The sequence below is a fragment of the Opisthocomus hoazin genome, chromosome 14 (genome assembly GCF_030867145.1).
Source record: "Opisthocomus hoazin isolate bOpiHoa1 chromosome 14, bOpiHoa1.hap1, whole genome shotgun sequence".
Classification (NCBI taxonomy): Eukaryota; Metazoa; Chordata; class Aves; order Opisthocomiformes; family Opisthocomidae; genus Opisthocomus; species Opisthocomus hoazin.
The window spans coordinates 22,976,969-22,996,803 of NC_134427.1; the positions used below are offsets into that span (position 1 = coordinate 22,976,969).

General features: G+C 47.7%; 1 protein-coding gene across 1 annotated transcript; it reads right to left on the minus strand.

Annotated features, from left to right (window-relative positions):
• Positions 1 to 8,775: 8,775 nt before the first annotated feature.
• LOC104333417 (uncharacterized) lies at positions 8,776 to 18,562 on the minus strand. Its single transcript, XM_009938918.2, has 9 exons — positions 18,375 to 18,562; positions 17,502 to 17,615; positions 14,183 to 15,868; positions 13,493 to 13,592; positions 12,756 to 12,904; positions 12,489 to 12,601; positions 11,627 to 11,716; positions 10,612 to 10,734; positions 8,776 to 10,131 (listed from the first exon to the last, which is right to left on the minus strand). Exons 1-9 carry the CDS (start codon positions 18,433 to 18,435, stop codon positions 9,937 to 9,939), a joined length of 2,631 nt encoding a protein of 876 aa, XP_009937220.2. The 5' UTR covers positions 18,436 to 18,562; the 3' UTR covers positions 8,776 to 9,936.
• Positions 18,563 to 19,835: the final 1,273 nt, after the last annotated feature.

The following is a 19,835-nucleotide window of genomic DNA, read 5'->3' on the forward strand; positions in this document are numbered from 1 at the left end:
CGAAATGCCGTCCCTGCTCCACTGGTTTTTGGACCAGCATCCCCCTTCTCATCATGTGCTGAACCGCGGCCCCTGGTCCTCTCCGGGACTCTGGGCACCTCCCAGCATGGATCAGACAGATCGGTGGGATCTGGGACGAGGGCAAAGCCAGCAGCCCTGCTGGGAGGGGAGCAGGAAACCACAGGAGACTGGGTAACTGAAGAATACTGTGGGGATGTCTGGGGGAGGTTTAAAACACCATCATCCTCTCTGGGCCGGACCCAAAAAGGCAGAGAACAAAAAGTCATCAATAAGTCAGGGCAATAAAACCCTGCTGCTGCACTGGGACAGGGCTACCTGCGGTGCTGGTGCTCCCAGCGTATCCGCACCCCAGCTGCAGATGCTGCCACAGGATATTTATTTTAACTGCACAGATAAATGAATTAGGTAACTGTATCAGACAAGCAAGGAGAGGAGGCCACCGCTGACACGGGGTTATTAGTGCAGTGCAAAGAGCTGTTAACTTTCTGCAAGCCCCAACACAATAAAGCACTTACTCAGCAAACGCATTGAAGTGCCAGCTGAGGTCCACCACCACCCAGCAAAGGCTTAACTTTAAGCATGTGGTGAAGTCCCATGACGTGGGACTCCTCTCATGTTTTGATATTTGAAAAACTACTGGACCTTTCCAAGAAAATGAGGTTTTTTTAGTATTGGCCATAAACTGCTGGAACAAAATAAAAGCCGAAGGTCCCTTCTTGCCTTGTCACCGCTATGGCGTGGGTCTGTGTCAGACCGTCTGCAGATCGGTGGCACAGGACATTGCAGCTCCAGGGAAGGTTGCAGAGTTCCCCGTCTGCCGTGATCAATGCACACATTGAATGGCCCAGGATTTGGTAAATCAAGGCAAGTTTTGGCCTGGCTTGAAAAGTTACCCGCGGCGGCTGTGGGGACATTGCACAGGGAGCTTTTTGGCAGCAGTAGCAGCTCCCGCCTTGCACTGCTGCAGGTACAACAAGACTGGGATGTCTCAGCCCTTGACGAAAGCACTTGAGAGCATTACGGCGATTGGAAACTCAGGGGTTAAAATAGAACTATTTTGCAACTTCAGAGCTATGGACAAATCTATAATTTACTTCATAAATGGATCAAGATAAGAAAATTACTGCAGCCTCTTGGCTTCAGACGACAGCTTCTTTTCAGGAAGAACCATGAATGGTATTTCCTTTGACAACACACAAAGAATTACCCACTAGCAGAGAGCCATAAAATCAATAAACAGTCTGCACTTATGGGCAGGGTGAAAGCCAGAGATGTAAAGATGGTGACTCTTTTATGCATTAATTGAGTATTTATAGTTCACTGAATGAGAAAGCAAACAATGTTACAGGAAAAAAAACACATTCACCATGCTCTGGGCTTCTTACCTTGATACTCACTATCTGATAAGTATTCTGCCGACCCATGAGAAATTACGGGAGAGAGGTGTTTGCACGGTACCTCTTTTCCAACGTCAGGTGTGGCATGATAAAAAGAAAATCATGTTTCGATTTAACACAATAAACCATACAATCATTTTCATCTTCTCCCTGTTTGTGCTGGGAATAAGCGTGCATCTCTCTCTGCTGCAAACAAGGAAACAGATTAAATTTCTCAGTGTTGTCTTCACGCTGCTAAGTAGGGTGGAATATTTGGGTAAATACCCATTACACTACCATCACAAAGCCTCTTTGTTAAAATATTCTGAATTACAGTATTTTACAATAATAATAATTTCTTGGTGTTTTAGCTGAGGTTTATTGTGATTCCCCTCTCGACAAGCAAACCTCTTGTTCCATAACCTCCGGTGATGTTGATCAGAAACACCCACTTGCATGTGCAAGACCATGTGCACAGAGGAACTGTAAAACTTAAACCACAGAATCACAGAATTACAGCATGGCAGGGGTTGGAAGGGACCTCTGTGGGTCACCCAGCCCAACACCCTGCCGCAGCAGGGTCACCCAGAGCAGGCTGCACAGCACCGCATCCAGGTGGGGCTTGAATATCTCCAGAGAAGGAGACTCCACAGCCTCCCTGGGCAGCCTGGGCCAGGGCTCCGTCACCCTCAGAGGGAAGAAGTTCTTCCTCGTGTTCAGCTGGAACTTCCTCTGCTTCAGTTTGTGCCCATTGCCCCTTGTCCTGTCACTGGGCACCACTGAAAACAGTTTGGCCCCGTCCTCCTGACCCCCACCCTTGAGATATTTATAAGCCATATTGAGATATTTATAAACCGATTGAAGTCTGTCTTGGGGGCTCATGTCCAGCAGATATCCTTGACAAATGCCAAAGAAAAGGCCAGATTTTCCAAGGCGCTCACCCACGTCTGCCTCCAAGAGGGTTTAATTGAGTTGCTTTCCCAACAGCAACAGCTCTAAACCTGAGCACGTGTGATGAGATCCTGCCCAACGCATTAGCATTTGCCATCGGAATTCCAGACATCCTTCGTGATTTCGGTCTGCACATCAGTTGTCAATTCTGCCACATTAGCCAAATATATGACAGAATTCCTCACTGGGCTCTGAACAGTTATCACGAGAAGTTAACCTGGAAAATGTCTTTAGTCACCAGCCCCCGGTGAGTGAGCAGCACCATGTCGAGACTCCACAAACGTAACTGGACTCTGTTTACAGTAAACTCAACACGGGAAGGTTGGGAGCTGGAGCAATGTCGGCGTGGTTGCGCACCCACAATTCTTCCCAGGGACTCAAAGCAAACTCCCCTGGTCTGGCCCACTCCTGCCAGCATTTGTGCAAGGTTAGAGGGAAACAAACGCACCTTCCTTAGATCAACAACGGGAGCCTTCAATCCCTTTATTCAAGCTCTCTGAACACAGGGTCCTTTCATTAGGGCTATTGCTAATATTTAACGCCTCTTGCTGTGATTTCCATTACGAGATGCTGTATATTGCTGAAGGGTCATTTCCAGATGGGAACCAGCACTGAGCAACCGGGCCTTTATTCCCTAAGAGAGCTAGGGGTAAAGGATGCAACCCATGCCACTTTTGTCCCTAGATCTCTGCTGTGAATGGGTTTCTTCATTTTGCCGCCCTTCTCGCTCTAGCGCTTGCTCAGAAGTGAGCTGAGCTCAAATGAAATTGTTTTCAAGGATAGGCCACCAGGTCTGGCAGAGACAAGCGTTGGGTATGCAATCAGATGAGAGAGGGAAAGAGGTGTAGAGGCAGGCATGGGAGAGAAGGTTTTAGGCGAGGGGACAGAAAGTCATTATTTTATTAAAAGAAACATTGGTGCAAAATCTTGTTGCACAACTGAATATCTGCTCTCATCACCAAGGCAGTAAATTGCACTAAGTGTCGTGAGTGGTGAAGGGCATCGCACCTCTGTTCCAGGAGAGATGCTGGAGCCTGGTGAAGGGAAGATCAGGGCATGACCATCCGGCCCTCCATGGACAGGCCCATTCTGTGACCAAGAGACCAACAGCTGGAGGATGACAGCACATGTGCCCGCACCACCAAGTCTCCCAATCCTCTGCAGTGCCTCCGTTCTCAGGAAAGTAAGATTTGGTCAGTTCAGCTTCCCGGAGCACTGAATTTCCATCTCAGCACAGAACGCCAACTTGTCCACTCTTCTGGATGCTCAGCTGGTAGCTTTCACCAGTCATGGTTTAATCTGAAAACAAGAAACCGTCATTCAGAAGCCAGGATGGCAGGTCCCGTGAGTTGGTTACTCCCTCCCTAGAGCTGACCCATGTCCAGGGTTGTGCCATCTGGTTTCGGTTCTGCTCTGCCCATACCCTTCTCCTTCCTTGTTCCTGATTTTTCACTGATTGATTGTTTCATTTTATCTGTCAGATAATTTTATAAATCAGGAAAAGGCACCTTCCCGGAGGCAGTGACTTCATAACTTCATTAACATGATTTTAGCAATGCACATTTTAAACATAATTTCCTGCAGAGTAGCAGGAAAAAATCACCAGTCTCTAGAGTTTCTTGAACACACTCCTGTGCCCTCCTGCCCGACTCTTACTCTTCCCCCAGAGACCTGGTGGGACTCATTTCCTCAACAGAGAGAACAAATTGTATTGTGTTGGGCAAAGCACATCCAAAAAGTTCAAAAAGCACCAAAACCTGTAGTATCACAGACAAGGTACCCTCAAAGGATCCAACAGCTGCTGTGTAAAGCTGGTCTGCAGTTATGCAGCCTCCCAAAGCTGCGTTGTTTCTTATCAGAAGTTTAGCTATGAAGAGACATGGGCAAGGCCTTTAGCCTCCTTTGACTCACACTTTGTCGTGTCTTTGGAGAGCTAGAACTTGGAAGCAAGACGGAGAACATATATTATTGACAATATAATGACATTAAGTCTGTGGAAACCCTATCTCAGCTCTTTCTGTGGCCAAGGAGAAGCAAGCCTGTCTCTTGTGTCCCAGCAATCATGGTCATTGCTGCTTACTGGATTAGGTTTCTTCTTCACACCTGGAACTGTACAAGCTGTTGTGTCTGCTCCTTCCTTATTCCTCCTCCACCTCTACTGCCGTTTCTACTTAGCACAAGAGACTCTTGGTAATTGAATTCTGACTTGGTTTATTTTGCAAGTGAACGCAGGTGCTTGGAGCCGCAGGCAAGGAGAGCCTGGAGCAATTGTAAGGGGTGCTAAGAAGGAGGACAGGGGGCCTGTGGTACCCCTTGGGTCACGTAAGATCTGATAACCGAGTACGGGAGGACATGGTCCTTAGCAAGGCTAAAGGGGAAAGGATGCCAGAGGCGGTTACGGGACTTCTGGGAATTTTGAGGGGATAAGGCAAGCTTGGTCAGGGGCAGAGTCAGTGCTGCTGGTACTTACCCATCCTCCAGGTTCCTAAGAATAGCACACCAAAAGGAAATCTGGGCATATCCTGCTAGTTTAGGGTGTTGTCCCTGACCGCACAAGGTCACGGTGGAACCCATAACAGTCAGAAACTGGTTATAGGTACCCGTCATTAACCCAGCAGATAAGAGAGCAATTGTTTGGTGTGAACCATCAGTCAGGTCAAAGGAGGAAGGTTGTTGTAGTACCTCCAGTAATTGGTGTTATGTCAGAGAAGGAATTCAGAGCTGGCTGTTTACTGAAACTTGGCAATAAACTTCTCATCATGAAAGGCCCCTGTTACTTCCTGCTGGGTGGATAACATGAAAAATAGGGCCAGAGAATGGTGGTGCTCAAGTAGAGAATGTCTCTAAATTCGGGGTGTGATCCTGCAACCCCTGCTCCTCTGAGAGCTGTACAGAGCCAAGACGGGCTGCCTCGTGAGGCGGTCAAAGAGTTTTCTGCTTCTGCAGCAGTACGTGGAGAACGTGAGGCTCCTCAGAGGTGCCTGGGCATAGCTGGCCCTGAAGTGACCACAGTGCCTCTGTTCCACAGATATGTCTATCTCAGGATGTCTGTCTGAACCCTGACATCCGTCTCATGGCCAGAGGAGAAAAATTTGTTGAAATTCCTGCTTCTTGGTATCTAGGAAGAGATAATAACACGAGTAAGATCTCTTTGTGTTTTCCAGGAAGGAACGAGAAGGTGGTTCTCACAAGAACTAACAGGTCTGAGCTTTTGGGTATGGGCTTTTTGGTTGAGGTATTTATTACAGCTGCAGAACCATGGCCAGAGGCAGTGCTCAACTGGATGTACAGGATAGACCTCCCCATCCAGCCCACCAACATGACCCCTTGCCCTGACTGCTCTGCAGCGCTTTCTGACCATCTTTCTCCATCCTGTCCATGGGGCTGAGAAGTTGGGGCCCCACAGCAGTGCTGCTGTGGGATGCCTTGAGTACTGAGATGGGAACCAGTGCGGAGGGCTGGATCTGGTGCCTGGTTGTCTTTGTGCACCTTCACACTGGATCGAAGTGGAGAACTTCCGGGTTTGGAATTTACACCGTCAGAGCTGGAGGTGCAGGATCGCCTCCATCAGAGGTCACAGGCAAAGACCATGGAGCCACTGAGCTGAACACGAGCCCTCACACACGTGGTCGTTATTAACTGAGCTCCGTTGGCAGCGGGATGCCAGCAGCCATGGAAATGGAGCAGGGGAACACAGTCTGCTAAACCCACCAGTCCCTGCCCAAAGATGCAGCTACTAGGGAGCCTTTCCTTCCTCAGCCCCAGCTAGACAGTGCCGTGCATAGAGGAGATGACAGTCTTGGAGCCAACAGATGCTTTTCTAGTTGGGGCAGAAAGAAGGAATGTGATGGAATCACAAATGGAAGTTAATCCTGTTTATTCTTGTTACGACTCAAGAAGCTTAATTTCCACATGACTGCTTTTTCCCCCATGATTTTTTACACAATTGCTTTTATTCACTAGGCAGATAAATCCCCTACTGCTGTTTCACATCAGACGACTTCAGGTGCGCCGTGAATTACAACAACGGAGACACACAGCAAAAGACAGCTTTAACAGAGCTATTTTCTGCTTTGGTGAAGTGCCCGGCTGCTGTCACCCGGCTGTCTCTGTTCTGAGCCCCGGCTCAGAGCTGCTCCATAAACTCAGTACAACAGCTGGCATGAGCGCCGGGGACTCCCAGCCGGCTCTAGACCATTAGAGGTTGTCCGGTTCTTGGCTGGGCACCGCAACTCGGCTATCAGGTACGTAAATCCAAGCAGTGTTTTGTGGAGCAGCTGAAGAGCTGGCCCAGGATTTTGAAATATGCTGTTTGTTGTTCTTTGGTATTTCCCAAAAAAGCGACAAACCGGAGCACCTGGTGATTTTGTAGCAATGACCCTAGGCCCTGGATGTTACAGGGAGGAGTACCAGGAAGAATGCAGCCAGGTGAGTATGACAAAATCACTGTGGGTTGTGTTTTCAGATGCTGTGCCCTCAAAGAGTGTCAAGATCAAAGGGCTCTGCTTTGACTGATTACCACCCAATTAAGCAGGACTTTGCTTCTGCCTTTTCCTCCACCTCACATCCCATCCCAAGCTACAGGCAGACTTTGACTTTCCTATTTCAGGAGCAGGAGCCAAAGAGGACGGGGCTCTGTCCCTATTGAGCTCCCAGTTCCTGGTGTTTCTTGAAGTTGGAGGTGGCCAAGGGCCCTCCGTGACTCTGCCCATGTCTCCAGGCCTCTGCTTGGCCGGTTACACTCAAGAGGTGGTTGTGATGCCGCCCTTCCTCCCCGAACTGCTCTACCCACTCCAGTATCAGGTCCACCCACTACACCAACACGCACCCTTGGAGATGACGTTGAGTCAGTTCCTGTCCCTATGGCACAGCTCTATTCTCAGAAGGGTGAGCTGTTTTTTTCCTGCGACTGGAAAATACACTTCTCTATTTTCCATTCTTTTTTTTTTTTCTTTCCATTGACAGGGGTGTCTGGACTCCACAAAGGGCAAAATCAAGGTGGGACAGCCCTTCTTCCTGGGTTGTTTCCATCCCCGGTGGGTTGGCTATTGTTGGCTGTTCCACAAAGAGGCACATTCATGAGAGTTATTATGTCTCCCAGGGTGACCTTTCAGGCCTAAAGGACTCCAAGTCATCGACAATGCAACCAAGATTTGCCTTTCTCAGAAGCCTCTGGTTTTCCTCAGTCACTTCAAATTCCTCCTGTGATGGAGGTCTGAGGACCCCACGTCCTCTTCTGTCCCTCTCTTCTGCTACACTGCAATGGAGCAATCCCTTCCCAGTCAGCAGGGCAGGAGAGGAACAGCACCAGAAGAGCTCAAGGAGGGTCTCCTCTGAGGAGGCCTGGGCAACCATTTTTGACCAAAATCTACATTTTTAGAGCGATGAAAATATTTGATAAATTCTTGTCAGTACCTCAGAACGGATTTGATTTGTGATTTTCCAGAAAATATGCTGAAAAAAGTTCAAATGTTTGTCTCGATAATTTCATGCTGAAGTATTTTGGATTTGCCACTTAAAACTGTGTCCTCCTTGCTCTCCGATTCTCTTAAAAAGTGTTTTACTTCACCTTGAATTCTGGGAAAACTCTGGAAATACTGGAAATTTCTTTGCCGTGATTTAACTGAAACTTCCCATTTAAATCTCCTCCTCCCTAAACTATTTCTTTCCAGTTTGCTTGTGCACAGGACAGCTGCAGGTGGGGTAAAATAAGGACTGAACTTCAGTGAAAGATCTCCCCGTCTTGCACCTTGCTCAGCAAAGTGAGAAATTGTTCCCTCCCACGTTCTCCCGGTGCCCTGACACTGCAGTGAAAATTTTCTGTAAGAAACAAGCACTGTGGAGAGAGTGAAAGAGGAGAAATGGACCCAGGTGAGGCATCTTGTGATGAATCTACCTTTTTAAATCACTTTTAATTTCTGGCACACTAAAACGTATCATCATTCGCAGCACAGGGCAGCAGCATCCCTGGTGTGTTTAAGCCAGGGCTGTTTTCCCACAGCAAGAGGCTTTGTGAGGCTTCAGCACCTCTCCAGATTAATGCTTCTTACCACACTTCCTCAGATTTCAATGTTTATGGTTTTTTTTTTTTAACGGAGTTAAGGGATGAAATTCAGCCCTGGTGTTTACGAGCTCATTAGCACTGCTCAGCAGGGGAGCTGGCACCTGGGGGGTTGATGATCTTCTCTTTCCCTCCTCTTCCCCACCCCGGAAAGCAATGGAATTTGATTCCCTCCTAAGATCCTTCGTGCATGGCCAGCATGCTGAAATCCACAACCCCTTGACCCACAGGATTCTTTCCAGGGACTTGTCGCAGGCGATAGCACAGTTCTGTGTGACGTATGACTGTTCATTGAAAATATTTTATTGCTTTCTAAAAACCAGTTTTAATAAACTCCAAAGAGATACAGTAAGTAGATCAGTAAAATCATTTAACAAACTCAATTACGCGGCATTTTCTTTCTCGGCAGGAAGAGAGCCAGCTCTGTAAGTACAAGCTGAAAAGACGTGGTTTTGCCGTAGTTCATAGAGGTTGAGCTCCTCTGACTGCACAGCGTTTATGCTCAAGTTCCAGCAGAACTTCAGGTGAGATCAATGAATCAGCTCATTGGTTTCAGCTGTAGTTCAATCAGCACCTTGCACCTGAGTCAGGTAAGAATAAGATCAACAGTTTTCAGAGGCTAAACCAGCTACTAACTGCACAGCCATGCAGTCTTTGCTGAGGAAGACTCCTCATGTTGATTTGAAGTTTCATTTCACCTCCTCCCAGTCAGCGGCTACCACTGCGCTAAATCTGCACTCTGGAGGAAAAGCACCATGAGATGTGTCAGGTTAAGCTGTAAGGCAAGAGACCAGCTTCTAGCATCCTCAAACGCAGTGTGGGGGATTCTCCTGAAATTCGCGCTCTGCGTGAGATAGCACAGGAAGGGAGGGTCTTCCACACTGCTCCAGCACTTCTTAGGAGATACCACTGGAGTCATCAAAATGGTAATTCCACCCTCACACTGGCTGTGAAATACAGAAAATGGCATCTCGGAAAACAGCATTTCTTTTGAGTGTTGGGTTCTGTCAGCTCCATTTTGAGAAGACGTACCAGAAGATAGCCCCAGCTCCCAAGGCCGTGCTTTGCCTCACCTATTTTAGAAAGTCCACTGTATTCACTAGCACGGTACCTGAATACTTGTTCCCTTTTCCCACTCCTACTCCAAGTTTCATGCAGTGTTCTCCCCCAACATGTAAATACGAAACACTTGACGTGACTCTGTGCCCCAAACTGAAGGTATGAACTCCCAGTGAAAGGAAAAAAGCTCTGTTACTCCGGGCCCAGCCCATCACTGATACAACACCTTCTTTGGTCATATCTGGTCTTCAGTGAAAGCCGGCAGTTTCCGTAAGTGAAAATTTTACTCCTGGGTGACTGTGGTTTGTAAGTCAGCTCTGCACTGGGATATTTTAGCAGTATCTATACTAAGATGAATAAACCACCCCTGCAGCTGGGAAACCTCTCCCATTCCCCAATTTGACCTACATGTCATTGTCCAGCAAACAATTTCCTAGCAAGCACGTAACTGCTTGACCTGCATGGGAGTCAGAGGCGCGTGTGATTCTTGCAGCTGTTGCTGGGGGATTGCACCGGCGCTGCCTCTCCCGAGGCAGCCGTGCCCACCCCGTTGTGCACAGCGTGGCTACGATGGAGACGTTCCTCCTGGCCTTTTGTGGTGCTAGTGCCACTGTTAGGAACCAATGTGTGCTTCTTCTGCACCTGCTCCAGTATCTGCAGCACCTGGAATTAGTAAACACTGCGGTGAGTGGGTTAGTAATTAAGGGAAAGCACTAGTTTATTCTATTATTATTATCTATTATATTTCAGCTATTGAAATAACGGCCTATCCTCTTTTGTGCTGCGTGTCTGGGCTCAGCCTTGGCATTACACCAAGCATTTCTGTCTGCTCAGAGGTCGGTGGGACAGCTGTAAATGGAGAGCCTGCCCCACGGAGGTCCACGACCTTGGATCTCAGAGCTCTTTCCAGCAACATGCTTAGCACAAAGAGGTGCAGTGGTGGTCCGGCGGCAGGATCAGGACACGGGCTTTGTTGGAGACACATGGAGCTTTGTTTTTCTGCTCTTTCACACCACTCTACAATAAATCCTCATGCTACCACAGATTTCTTCACCTCCTTACAGAACTAGGAAACCCCTAGTCTGAAACCCACTTAATGGAGATGGAGAACAGGAGCAGAAATAAAATCACCATTAATTTTACCTGAGACTTGGGGATGATGCCGACTCTGAAGAATCCTATGTTTCCACTGTCGATTTTGGTGCAGTCCACAACGGTGGAGGCAATGTTCTCTGGAGAAGGCCCATCACAAAGTATTGCGTCCACCTGAAGAGCACAGATGCTCACAACAAGTCCTTCCCAGGCACTTGCGAAAAGAGAGGGCAGTTTCCCCCTCTCAACAGCAGGTATTATCAAGGGCAACTCTTCTCCTTCCTGCCCCACTCTGTTGACACTAAGGGCTGAATTTGGAATGAATGAACTTAATAAAAGCAAAGAGAGAGAGAGCTCTATGGGGTGTGGGTCAGCAGTACAGCAAAGACAAGTTTACATAAGCTGAGGAGCTTTGAAGAAGGCCCAAATACAAAATAAATGTGTCGAAAACCAGATTTTTGAGGAGTTAGAGTTGGAAGATTTGTACCACCTTCTGTTTAAAACTGCCTTCACAAAGGCTGCCATAAATATACGAAGTGTACTACTCTCAGGATTTAGCAGTGAAATGAAAGACAGCTATTTGAATGGCCATGACCATTCTACTTCCAGAACTTATTAACATTCTAAAAGCCAGGAATATTTTGTAGCTTAGGCACCAGTTATAGAGGAGCTTCAGCTTTAGGTGGGAATCCCCTGTGTTCTGACAGCTCAACGCCAGCTGGAGCCCTGGCGCTTTCAGGCATCAGTGGTTTTATTGCCTGTAAGCAAAGAAGCATTTTTTTTGGTTCTCATATAATTCTGTGTTGGAAGATCAACCAGCTCATGTTGCCAAGCCATAACTATACCATATAAAATAGAAGTATTTTGGATTCCCACCAAGTTCTATATTTTACATTGTTGTTTGACACCAACATGAGGAGTGTCCATGAGACTTTTTTCATGAGATGCTTTCCCAGATTCTTCATGTCATCTATTGATTTCCCTAGTGAAAACAAAATGGTTGCGTTCTTCCATCCCCATGTCTTTTGGGACCAGCCAGAATGAAAAGACACAGAGCCCCAGTTACCTTATCTCCCAGCTTGGCATACACTTGGTTGTGGTGCGTTGTGTCTGCCTCTCCTGTTGGGTTAGCTGACGTGACCACAATGGGGCCAACCTGGTGACAGAAAAATAGGAATAAAAGCTCTGAGCACGTTTTGCTGTATAAAACAGACGACTTGAACTCTGAAGTTCACTCGTGAGGCTCAGTGACTCTAGTGAGAACTCAGTGTGACTCACCCAGGTAGAGACACCTACTTTGTAGGCAACTACAGTCCCACCAAATCTCTGTATGAGTGACTAACACCCTGCTGAACTGGGGTTTACTGATGTTGATCAGGAAAGAATATTTTGTTTTCCAGCAATAGCAATTGCCAAAGACCTAAAATGTTTGTCTTAGAAGTGAGCAGAACATGCAGGGTATCACTGTTCCTCTGACCACATTCTGGACCTTCTGAAGTTATTCTGGCTTCAGATAAAACCACACTTGCAACAAACGTGTTCTATGTAGGAAATCAGACAAAGTGGCTGTTAATTACGTCTTTTCTGTCTTTCTGACCTGGTGGTTATTCCTTTTATCAGCTACCAGCTGCCTACGTACCCCACCCCTTCTTAATGATGTTTTTCTTGCCACAGTTACTCGTTTTAGCACTTTTCACTCCCCAAACTCACCTGGACATGCTAGGATTCTTCACTGAGAAAAGAAAAAAGAGAGGAGAGGTGACATGCCAACCGGGCTGACAAGAGTGCTCCAGCCTCTCACTGTCCCTCTCCCCTCCAGCAGACCTGGGTGTTGGTGACCAAGACACCAAGCCTGCTCCGTAGAACGCAGTGGAATGGCAAGGTCTGGTCACTCGTGCTGCCAGGATGAGCATACTCTGGCCACTCACCAAGTCGATGAGGTGTGTGGTGACAGTGCAGTCAGGGATGCGGATGGCAATGCTCTGAGGGGTGCCGACGTATTTAGCTGAGTCCTTCATTCCCAGGAAGCCCACCCATTCACCTGCACAAGGAAGAGTCACAGCACTTCTGGTCCCCTGTCATCTTACCAGAAATACTGCCATGCAGCACATGGCGTGGCAGGGATGCATGACTTCAAGTTGGAGTTTCAAAGCCAAAGCTCTCCAGAGAGCTTGGAAGTAACAACATTTCCTCACCTCTGGGAACGACCAAGCTAATAGGAGATGGCCAGGCAGCCTCCATGAAGTCCCAGAGGAGGGGGGTGAACAAATGCTTTGCAGGCTCCAGCTGCTTTAGGCTAGAAATCCAGAGTGACATGGGCCGATCCTGAGCCTGGCGCTTGGAGCTGGAAAGGAGACAAGAAAAATGAGAAAAAGTAAAAGATGGGGATTTATTCTCAGTCTAAAAAGGAAACTGTGTTGGTGAGGCCTAAAGTTAAGACAAGGTGTGTAGGCTCTGCCCCAGGTCACCAGTCTGTAGTAAAAGTAGGACTGTTCAACAGCTGACTTGATATGAAGGGACCTTAATGACTATTCCCAACGAGGAATGTCTACTCCAAATCAAAATTTTATAGCTTCTCTCACAGTGATGAGTAGAAGTCCCAATTGCCCAAGTTCTGAGGAAACCCCACCAATATGGGGGGTCCCGGCTGCTTACAAAAGTACGGCTACAGGCATTTGCTAAACACAAGAGGGGTTTCGGTTGTGACAACATGTACCTGCAAACATGTACAATAATCCCCTGCCTCATTTGCCACTTCTTTGGGTTTCCTTATGATATCCAAGCTACCTGGCTCCATCACCTGCCAGGAGCCTTCAATATCCTAGAAGACAATTCCAGATCAACTGTCTCCTTTCCTCATTTGGATCTTCTCCCCCAGGCTCATCACCTTGCTGTTCCCGTGAAGGCTAGAAGAAGCAAGAAAAATACTTACTGGTGAGCTTTCTCCACAGCATCAGGCCTATTACAGGCTGCCACGAGCACATACACAGTATCTGTGGGGATGCCGCAAGTCCCTCCATTCTTCAGGATATCTGTTGGCATGTGAACAGGGCAGAACCCCTTGAGTGACTAGAAGGAAGGGGCTGTAATTCACAGAAGAGCTGTCACAGACGAAACAGCCAATTTGGTGCTCTCATCTCCTTTTCCCAACTAACAAAGCATTTCCTCTGACAGTGTATTTTCTAGCATTCATCCAAGAGGATAATTGGCATTTAGGGAAGTTCTGGACCACGTTCATCAGGACCAGAAGTCATTCAGCCCTGTGGAGAGAGCAAGCACCATGCATCTGCCCTGCTTTCTCTGTACAAAGCTTTCAGTGGCAGCCCTAGCCTGGAGGATTCATGTATCTCAGACTGGATGAGCAGAAAGGGATATGATGCAGGAGAGACAGCAGCAAATTCACTGCTAAACCCAGCTCCTAGCAAGGAATTGGTCTTATTTTCCCCGTACTATATTTAGCTTCTAATTACTCCTATAACTTGGCCCACTTCATCAGAATGTCATCAGATTATCATGGTTTCCACAAGTGGATTGGAAAAATGTCCTTATAATAGTGTTCTGCTACAAAACCTCCCAGAATTTACCCTCCACCCCCACATTATGCCCTATGTATTTCCCTTACCTGCAATTCTCTTGACTGAGGAAGCTTTCCTGGCAGGCAGGTGAAGGCACTTGGTCATTCCTCCCCCCATACCACTAAGCTGCACAATGGGCCTACCCATTGGTAAGCAGGAACCCTCAAAGACACTGTTGAAAAGGGTGGAGAGGAAGCAGTAAAAGCTGACCAGACCAAAGATGAGAGTGGCAGCAATGTCATAGCCAGCTGGAAGAGCATGGATGGCATCCAGCAAGAAGCTGACAGCGATGAGCAAGAAAGCGAGGGAGTAAAAGAACCAGGCGATATTTAAGAAGAGTGTGCAGAAGACAATGAAGCCATTGAAGGGCATGAATGCAATGATGCCTATTGCTGTGTGGAAGCTTCTGGTAGTGCCATAGAGGCCACCATATCTTGTCAAGCCCCAGATGATCCACATGACAGCATAGAGAATGAAGGCACTGCTCTCCAGGGTTTTACCCCGGGAAAAGGCCACTGAGCCACCTAGAAGCTTAAGGATCCCACCAGCTACCACTACCCATGGAATTACAACAGTAGCAAGCGGAGCCTGGGGGTCCCCTGTCATTGTTATAGCAAAAGAAGCGAGGACACTGCATGCATAGCCAAGTACTTCTGCGTCTGCGTACTTGGAATAGCCTAGGTAGGGAGTGTGAAGGTCTGCCCCTTCACGAAGCTTCAGAAAACTGCTGCGAGCAAGCAGGGCCTTCACAGCACCCTTCCCTGTTGGGATCCTGGCACTTGCTTTCACGTTGTACAGGTGAATTAGAGTCATCAAGGCTGAGACCACAAAGATGGCCACATCCACGCCTTGGGGTCCACCTTCAAAAAATCCCTTGGGACAGCAAGCTAATGCAATGCAGTAGGCCACATAAAACAGCAAATACAAGCCATCCACTGGGCTCTTAAGAGTGAGAAACAGAGCCAAGACAGCAAAAAGAATTGAGAAAACCACCAGGAATGGAGTAGAGAAAGATGGCTCCTCTGCTTGCCAGATTGGATACAGAAGGCAATAGCCCTCAGCGAATTTCAGGATGGAAGTGAAACCAAAGAATGTAGCCATTAGTACATCCATGGCACGGTATGACAAAATGCAGACGCCAATCTGGTAGACCCCAGCTGCCCACAGCCAGGGCACTTGACCGATAAATAGTTTGCCAGTGACGCCCAGCAGCCTACAGCCAAAGACACTGGCAGACAGCATGTTCAGGATCAGACCGGTGACTACAAAATGATTCATGCTGCCACTGGTGGACTGGATCTGTTTATGAGTCTTCTTCTTGGTCAGATCTGTGCCAGGGAGGGCAATTTTCTCTTTGGTTAGGAAATAGAGAATTCTTCCCAGAGCAAAATAACCACCAACCAAGCAGACAATCATATAATTGCACGCCACAGCAGAGGAACCGAAAGCTGTACTGTAATGCGTGGCAACTTCATGAGCACTGGCAAGCGAGACAGCAGAAGCAACCATAGCTAGAATGACCTCTCTGCAAAGGAAGCCCACCACTGCAATTATGAGTAATGCTAAAGTAAATGTGACCAGGCCAGGCACCAAGGCATTGCGGAAATCACCAGTGTCATTCAAAAGTCCTTGCCCTCCCAGGATGAAGACCACTCCATAGCCACACCAGAACACTGAGATGGTCAAGCAGAGAGACAAAAACAGGGAGGCATTTCTTAGGCTTCTCCGAATTCCTGTGAAACAAATGACAACGGAGACAGAACTGTGATTTCGAGACAGTAGGTTATGGAAAGTGATAGTTAGGACAGGCAGCTGGGCTGTAGGCACATGGTGTGTTGAAAGTGTGATCACTGTGCTGGCAAGGAGCTGCACAGGTTCTGCATGATGCTGACGGAGCTGTCACTAGTTTGGGTAGGTCTGCACTGTGACCCGTTACACTGTGTAGACATGACCACAAAGACTCCATCAGCACCACACTTTGTGTTCATCAGAGTGCCGGAGGTGAGCTCAAAGTACTTCAAGTACTCGAAGTTGAGTTCCTTCAACTAAACACGGTACCACGCCTGGCATGCAGTTTGCCCTAATGAAGTCGAGGTTCAGCAAGCCATTGCTTTACCTTCCTCACGACACCTACAAGACTCAATAACAAGACCATAATATGTTAATGCAAATTAAGTCCTGACACCTCATTCTTTTGGGTTGCCTGGTGGTTTGTTTTGTTCCTGCTGTGAGGCGTCAGGTTCAATGTTTGAACCACAAGTGTCATACAACCTGCTGGATCCCCATAAATAGTTGGGTCTTCTCAGAAGACAGAAGCACAGGAACTGCAAAACCCATTCCTTCTCAAGAACTATCCTGTTCGGTATCCTGATCCCTCAGATGACAAAGACCTTGATTTGAAATACTTCATGTTGGATGGAACCCACTTACTACCCCCAAACAACATCACAAAGTACCATATTTTTATTGCTATGCTTTCTCACCTCGCGATGTGAGGATATTGATCAGTACGGATAGATCTGAAAGCTACCATCCAGGCTGGAGCTTTGTAATGGACCTGTGCTTCATTTCTTCCTCAATCTGACACAGCCTTGTGAGCCAGACTCCAGTTGGGAAGGGAAGCAAGAGCTCTGCTGAATGAGCCCCAAAGACAGAGCGGACCGTAATCACACAAGTATGCACCTCTTGGGATACGGGAGCACAGACATCCCTGCCTTTGGTAGCAGGCTGTTGATTCCCACCAGCTGTGAAACATTACCTGCCCAGTGGTCCATTCCATATGGTCCCACCAATACAGCTCCTTCTAAGCGGTTTCTGCTAACACTTTGTGCCACCGCTGACTGTGAGAAGAGGTGGACCTATGTTTTATGGGTTAAAATATGTAGTGTCGCTCCCAAGCTGTCTGCTTTGTAGGGAAAAAAATACCAGCATCAAATCCTGGATTTTCATGCCCTCCTCACTCTGAGTGAAAAAGAAGAAATAACTCGTCATTCATTCTAAAAAGCATGGACTTTGTTATCACCAGCGATTTTTTCTCTCAGATAAGTAGATCTCTGGCATTTACACATCAACATGACATTTCAATCCATGGATGCCCTAAGTACTCTCAGAAAGCCTGGGAAATCATGTATTCCGCCTGTTAAAACTCCCAGAGATCCTGGCAAAGCATTTGTTCAAAACGAACATTGATTTCTTTGATTGCCTATATAGGAAAAAACTGCTGTGCTGACATACTCCCCCAGGAGAATGAATCAGTTGCCTGGCAAGGCTGCCACGGTTTGTATAAATGCGTTGGCAAAGTGAAGCAAACAGATGCAAAGCCATGGCAGGGGGAGGCCCTGAAGCTGACCAGCCCCTGAGTCTCACCTGCATACACCAAGAGGGACGACGGCACCAACAGCAGGACTCCTAGAGCTGTGCTGGGGATCAGAGGGGCTGCTCTGGGCAGACTGTAGAAATGCACCGCCAGTAAGAGTGATCCTGCGTGGGACAAGCGAGGTGGAAAAAAAGAAAGGGCTTGTAAACTTTGCCCAAAAAAACCAGGAGTGAACCAGAGTGGCAAGAGCAGGGAACAGAGAAAAAATAACAGTACAGGACATGCAATTAATGAAATCTAAGGAGCTGAGGGGGGGTGGGTGTTGTAACTTGGTTTTTGTCCAAGATATCACCTCTTTCGGTGTGCCTAGTTTTAAGAAACTGGAACTTAATCATGTTTGAAAGTGCTCCCTTGTTGTTAGATAAAGGTAAAAATCAGCTCTCCGTTTCCAGCTACCCAAAAGGCAGAGGCACGCATACACTACGGATGATCACATAAGCCTTGTGCCTACAGAAAACGAGCCTAAAACCAAAAAGGGGCAGCACTCAAAGGATGAAATGCAAAGAAGGAGCAAATGAAAGGGAGTGAACACAGAAAACGGAGCTGCAGGGGAAATGGCTAGAAAAGGAAAAGAGAGGAAAGTGCATCCAAATAAGATCATTTATGAAAATGACTACCAAAAAGTTTTGATTTGCTTCCCACCCAGGATGGATCCAGTGCAAAAGTTCAGGCCAGCACTTTAAAGCCAAGACAAATATTTTGTTGGCTGCTGAAACAGTCACAGGGATCTCTGGATCTAAAAGCTTTACCTAGGCAGAGAAGACTGAGAATAAACAGGCTCATGAGCCCCCTTTGAAAAGAGGGTGGTCCGTGAGAGCTAGTCCCAACCCCATCTTCCCGTGCCAAGAGGACTTGATCCCTACCTGCGGAAATGCCCAAGAGCCCGATGGTGGAATGCAGTGACTCAGCTTTTCTGTCTGCCATCGCAGAGTCCGCTGAAGACCCAGATGCGGGCTGAAATGCTGCCTCTCTTTCCTCCCTAGGTCTTTATAACCAAACCAACTCCACTGGCCTGCGTTCCTCCCTGCTCTCCACCCCTTTTCCCTACAAACATCTTCTGTTAGTGTTCCCTTCTGCATGCCGGAGGAAATGCAAACGAGTTCCTTGCTGCAATAAATTTCAACCTGTGAGTCAGCATGGACTGCTGGTAGCTCCCTCCAGGGGCCTGTTAATTTTACTGCTGATTAACCCTTGTTAAAAAAGACACTTGAAAAATAGCACTGAGGGTTTATTACTACTGGTGCCTTTTTGCTACTGCCAGTGAGGAAATTACACCAGTTAAAATTAAGGTTTTTTAAAGAATGCATCTTGCTGGAGCAAACAAGCGCTTTTCAAGCCCAGGAGCTCCTTAGGGACCAGTTATTTCTCCTAACACTGGCCATGGTCCTGCTGTTTGTCCCTGTCACAGCTATGAATGCCTGGCACTACTGTCCTGTGCTGGGCAAACCCAGGGCAGATGCAGCACCATTCCCTTAAAGGTGACTTCTGTCCGCGTGTCACTCCACATCTACCTAACCCAGCCCCTCTGCGCACGCTGGCAGGGAACTGCTCCTCAGGGGTTTTCAGGAGTGAGGTGGCAATGCAAACACGCAGGCTGGAGACCGTCAGTGTGAGGACAAGTCTAGAGGAACCTTGCTGGCTTCCCAGAAGGAGTGTGCAGGCAGTGAGTATCAGTCATTGCCACGATTGCCGCTGTATCCCAAAGGTGGCATGAAGGGTTCATTCTCAGTCTTCTACTGCTTCCCATGGAGAATACGGGATCAGGGCATAAAGATCTTCACCAGTGGAGGGGAGGCCGCAGCAGGCAGTGGACACTGACCCTGGGATCATGTTGGGTCACATGTCAAGTGGGAATTAGGCAGAGAACTGTTCTGTAAGAGCTAACCGAGCTTTCACGGCAAATAGGAGCAACACTTGCCTGGACATAAGTACATTCCTCCATCGTTTTGTTTGTGGGCAATGGACCAGTGTAGGGTCTACTCCCACGAAGGACTCAGCTCCTGTTCCCATTAGCCTCAGTTACAGCAAATTCCACTCCCAGCCTCTTGACAAGAACAAAGATGCAGAACAGTGTAAAGAGCTTCACACTAATATTTCTGCGCTGGTCAAGGATGGCTCTGCAGAGGCCCTGCAGCAGCAACCCATGATGCACCTCTTGGCAGATCCTGCTCTATGTTCCCCCATGACTCATGCTCCACAGGCAGGGCTGGAGGACAGAAAAGCTGTTGGAAATGGGGCTTAGAGCTGCACAGACTGGAGCTCAAAGACAGGCCTCCAGGATCATCCAAGAGGCATTGGATCTGTAGCAGCATCCAGAACAACCC

Excerpts from the sequence above, each read along its gene's own strand:
- LOC104333417 (XM_009938918.2), bottom strand. The coding sequence starts at position 18,435 with ATGGCAGACAGAAAAGCTGAGTCACTGCATTCCACCATCGGGCTCTTG. Across the intron at positions 12,602-12,755 it reads TAGCTTGGTCGTTCCCAGAG|GTGAATGGGTGGGCTTCCTG; the intron begins GTGAGGAAATGT and ends TTCCTTGTGCAG. Across the intron at positions 10,132-10,611 it reads GCATCATCCCCAAGTCTCAG|GTGCTGCAGATACTGGAGCA; the intron begins GTAAAATTAATG and ends TACTAATTCCAG.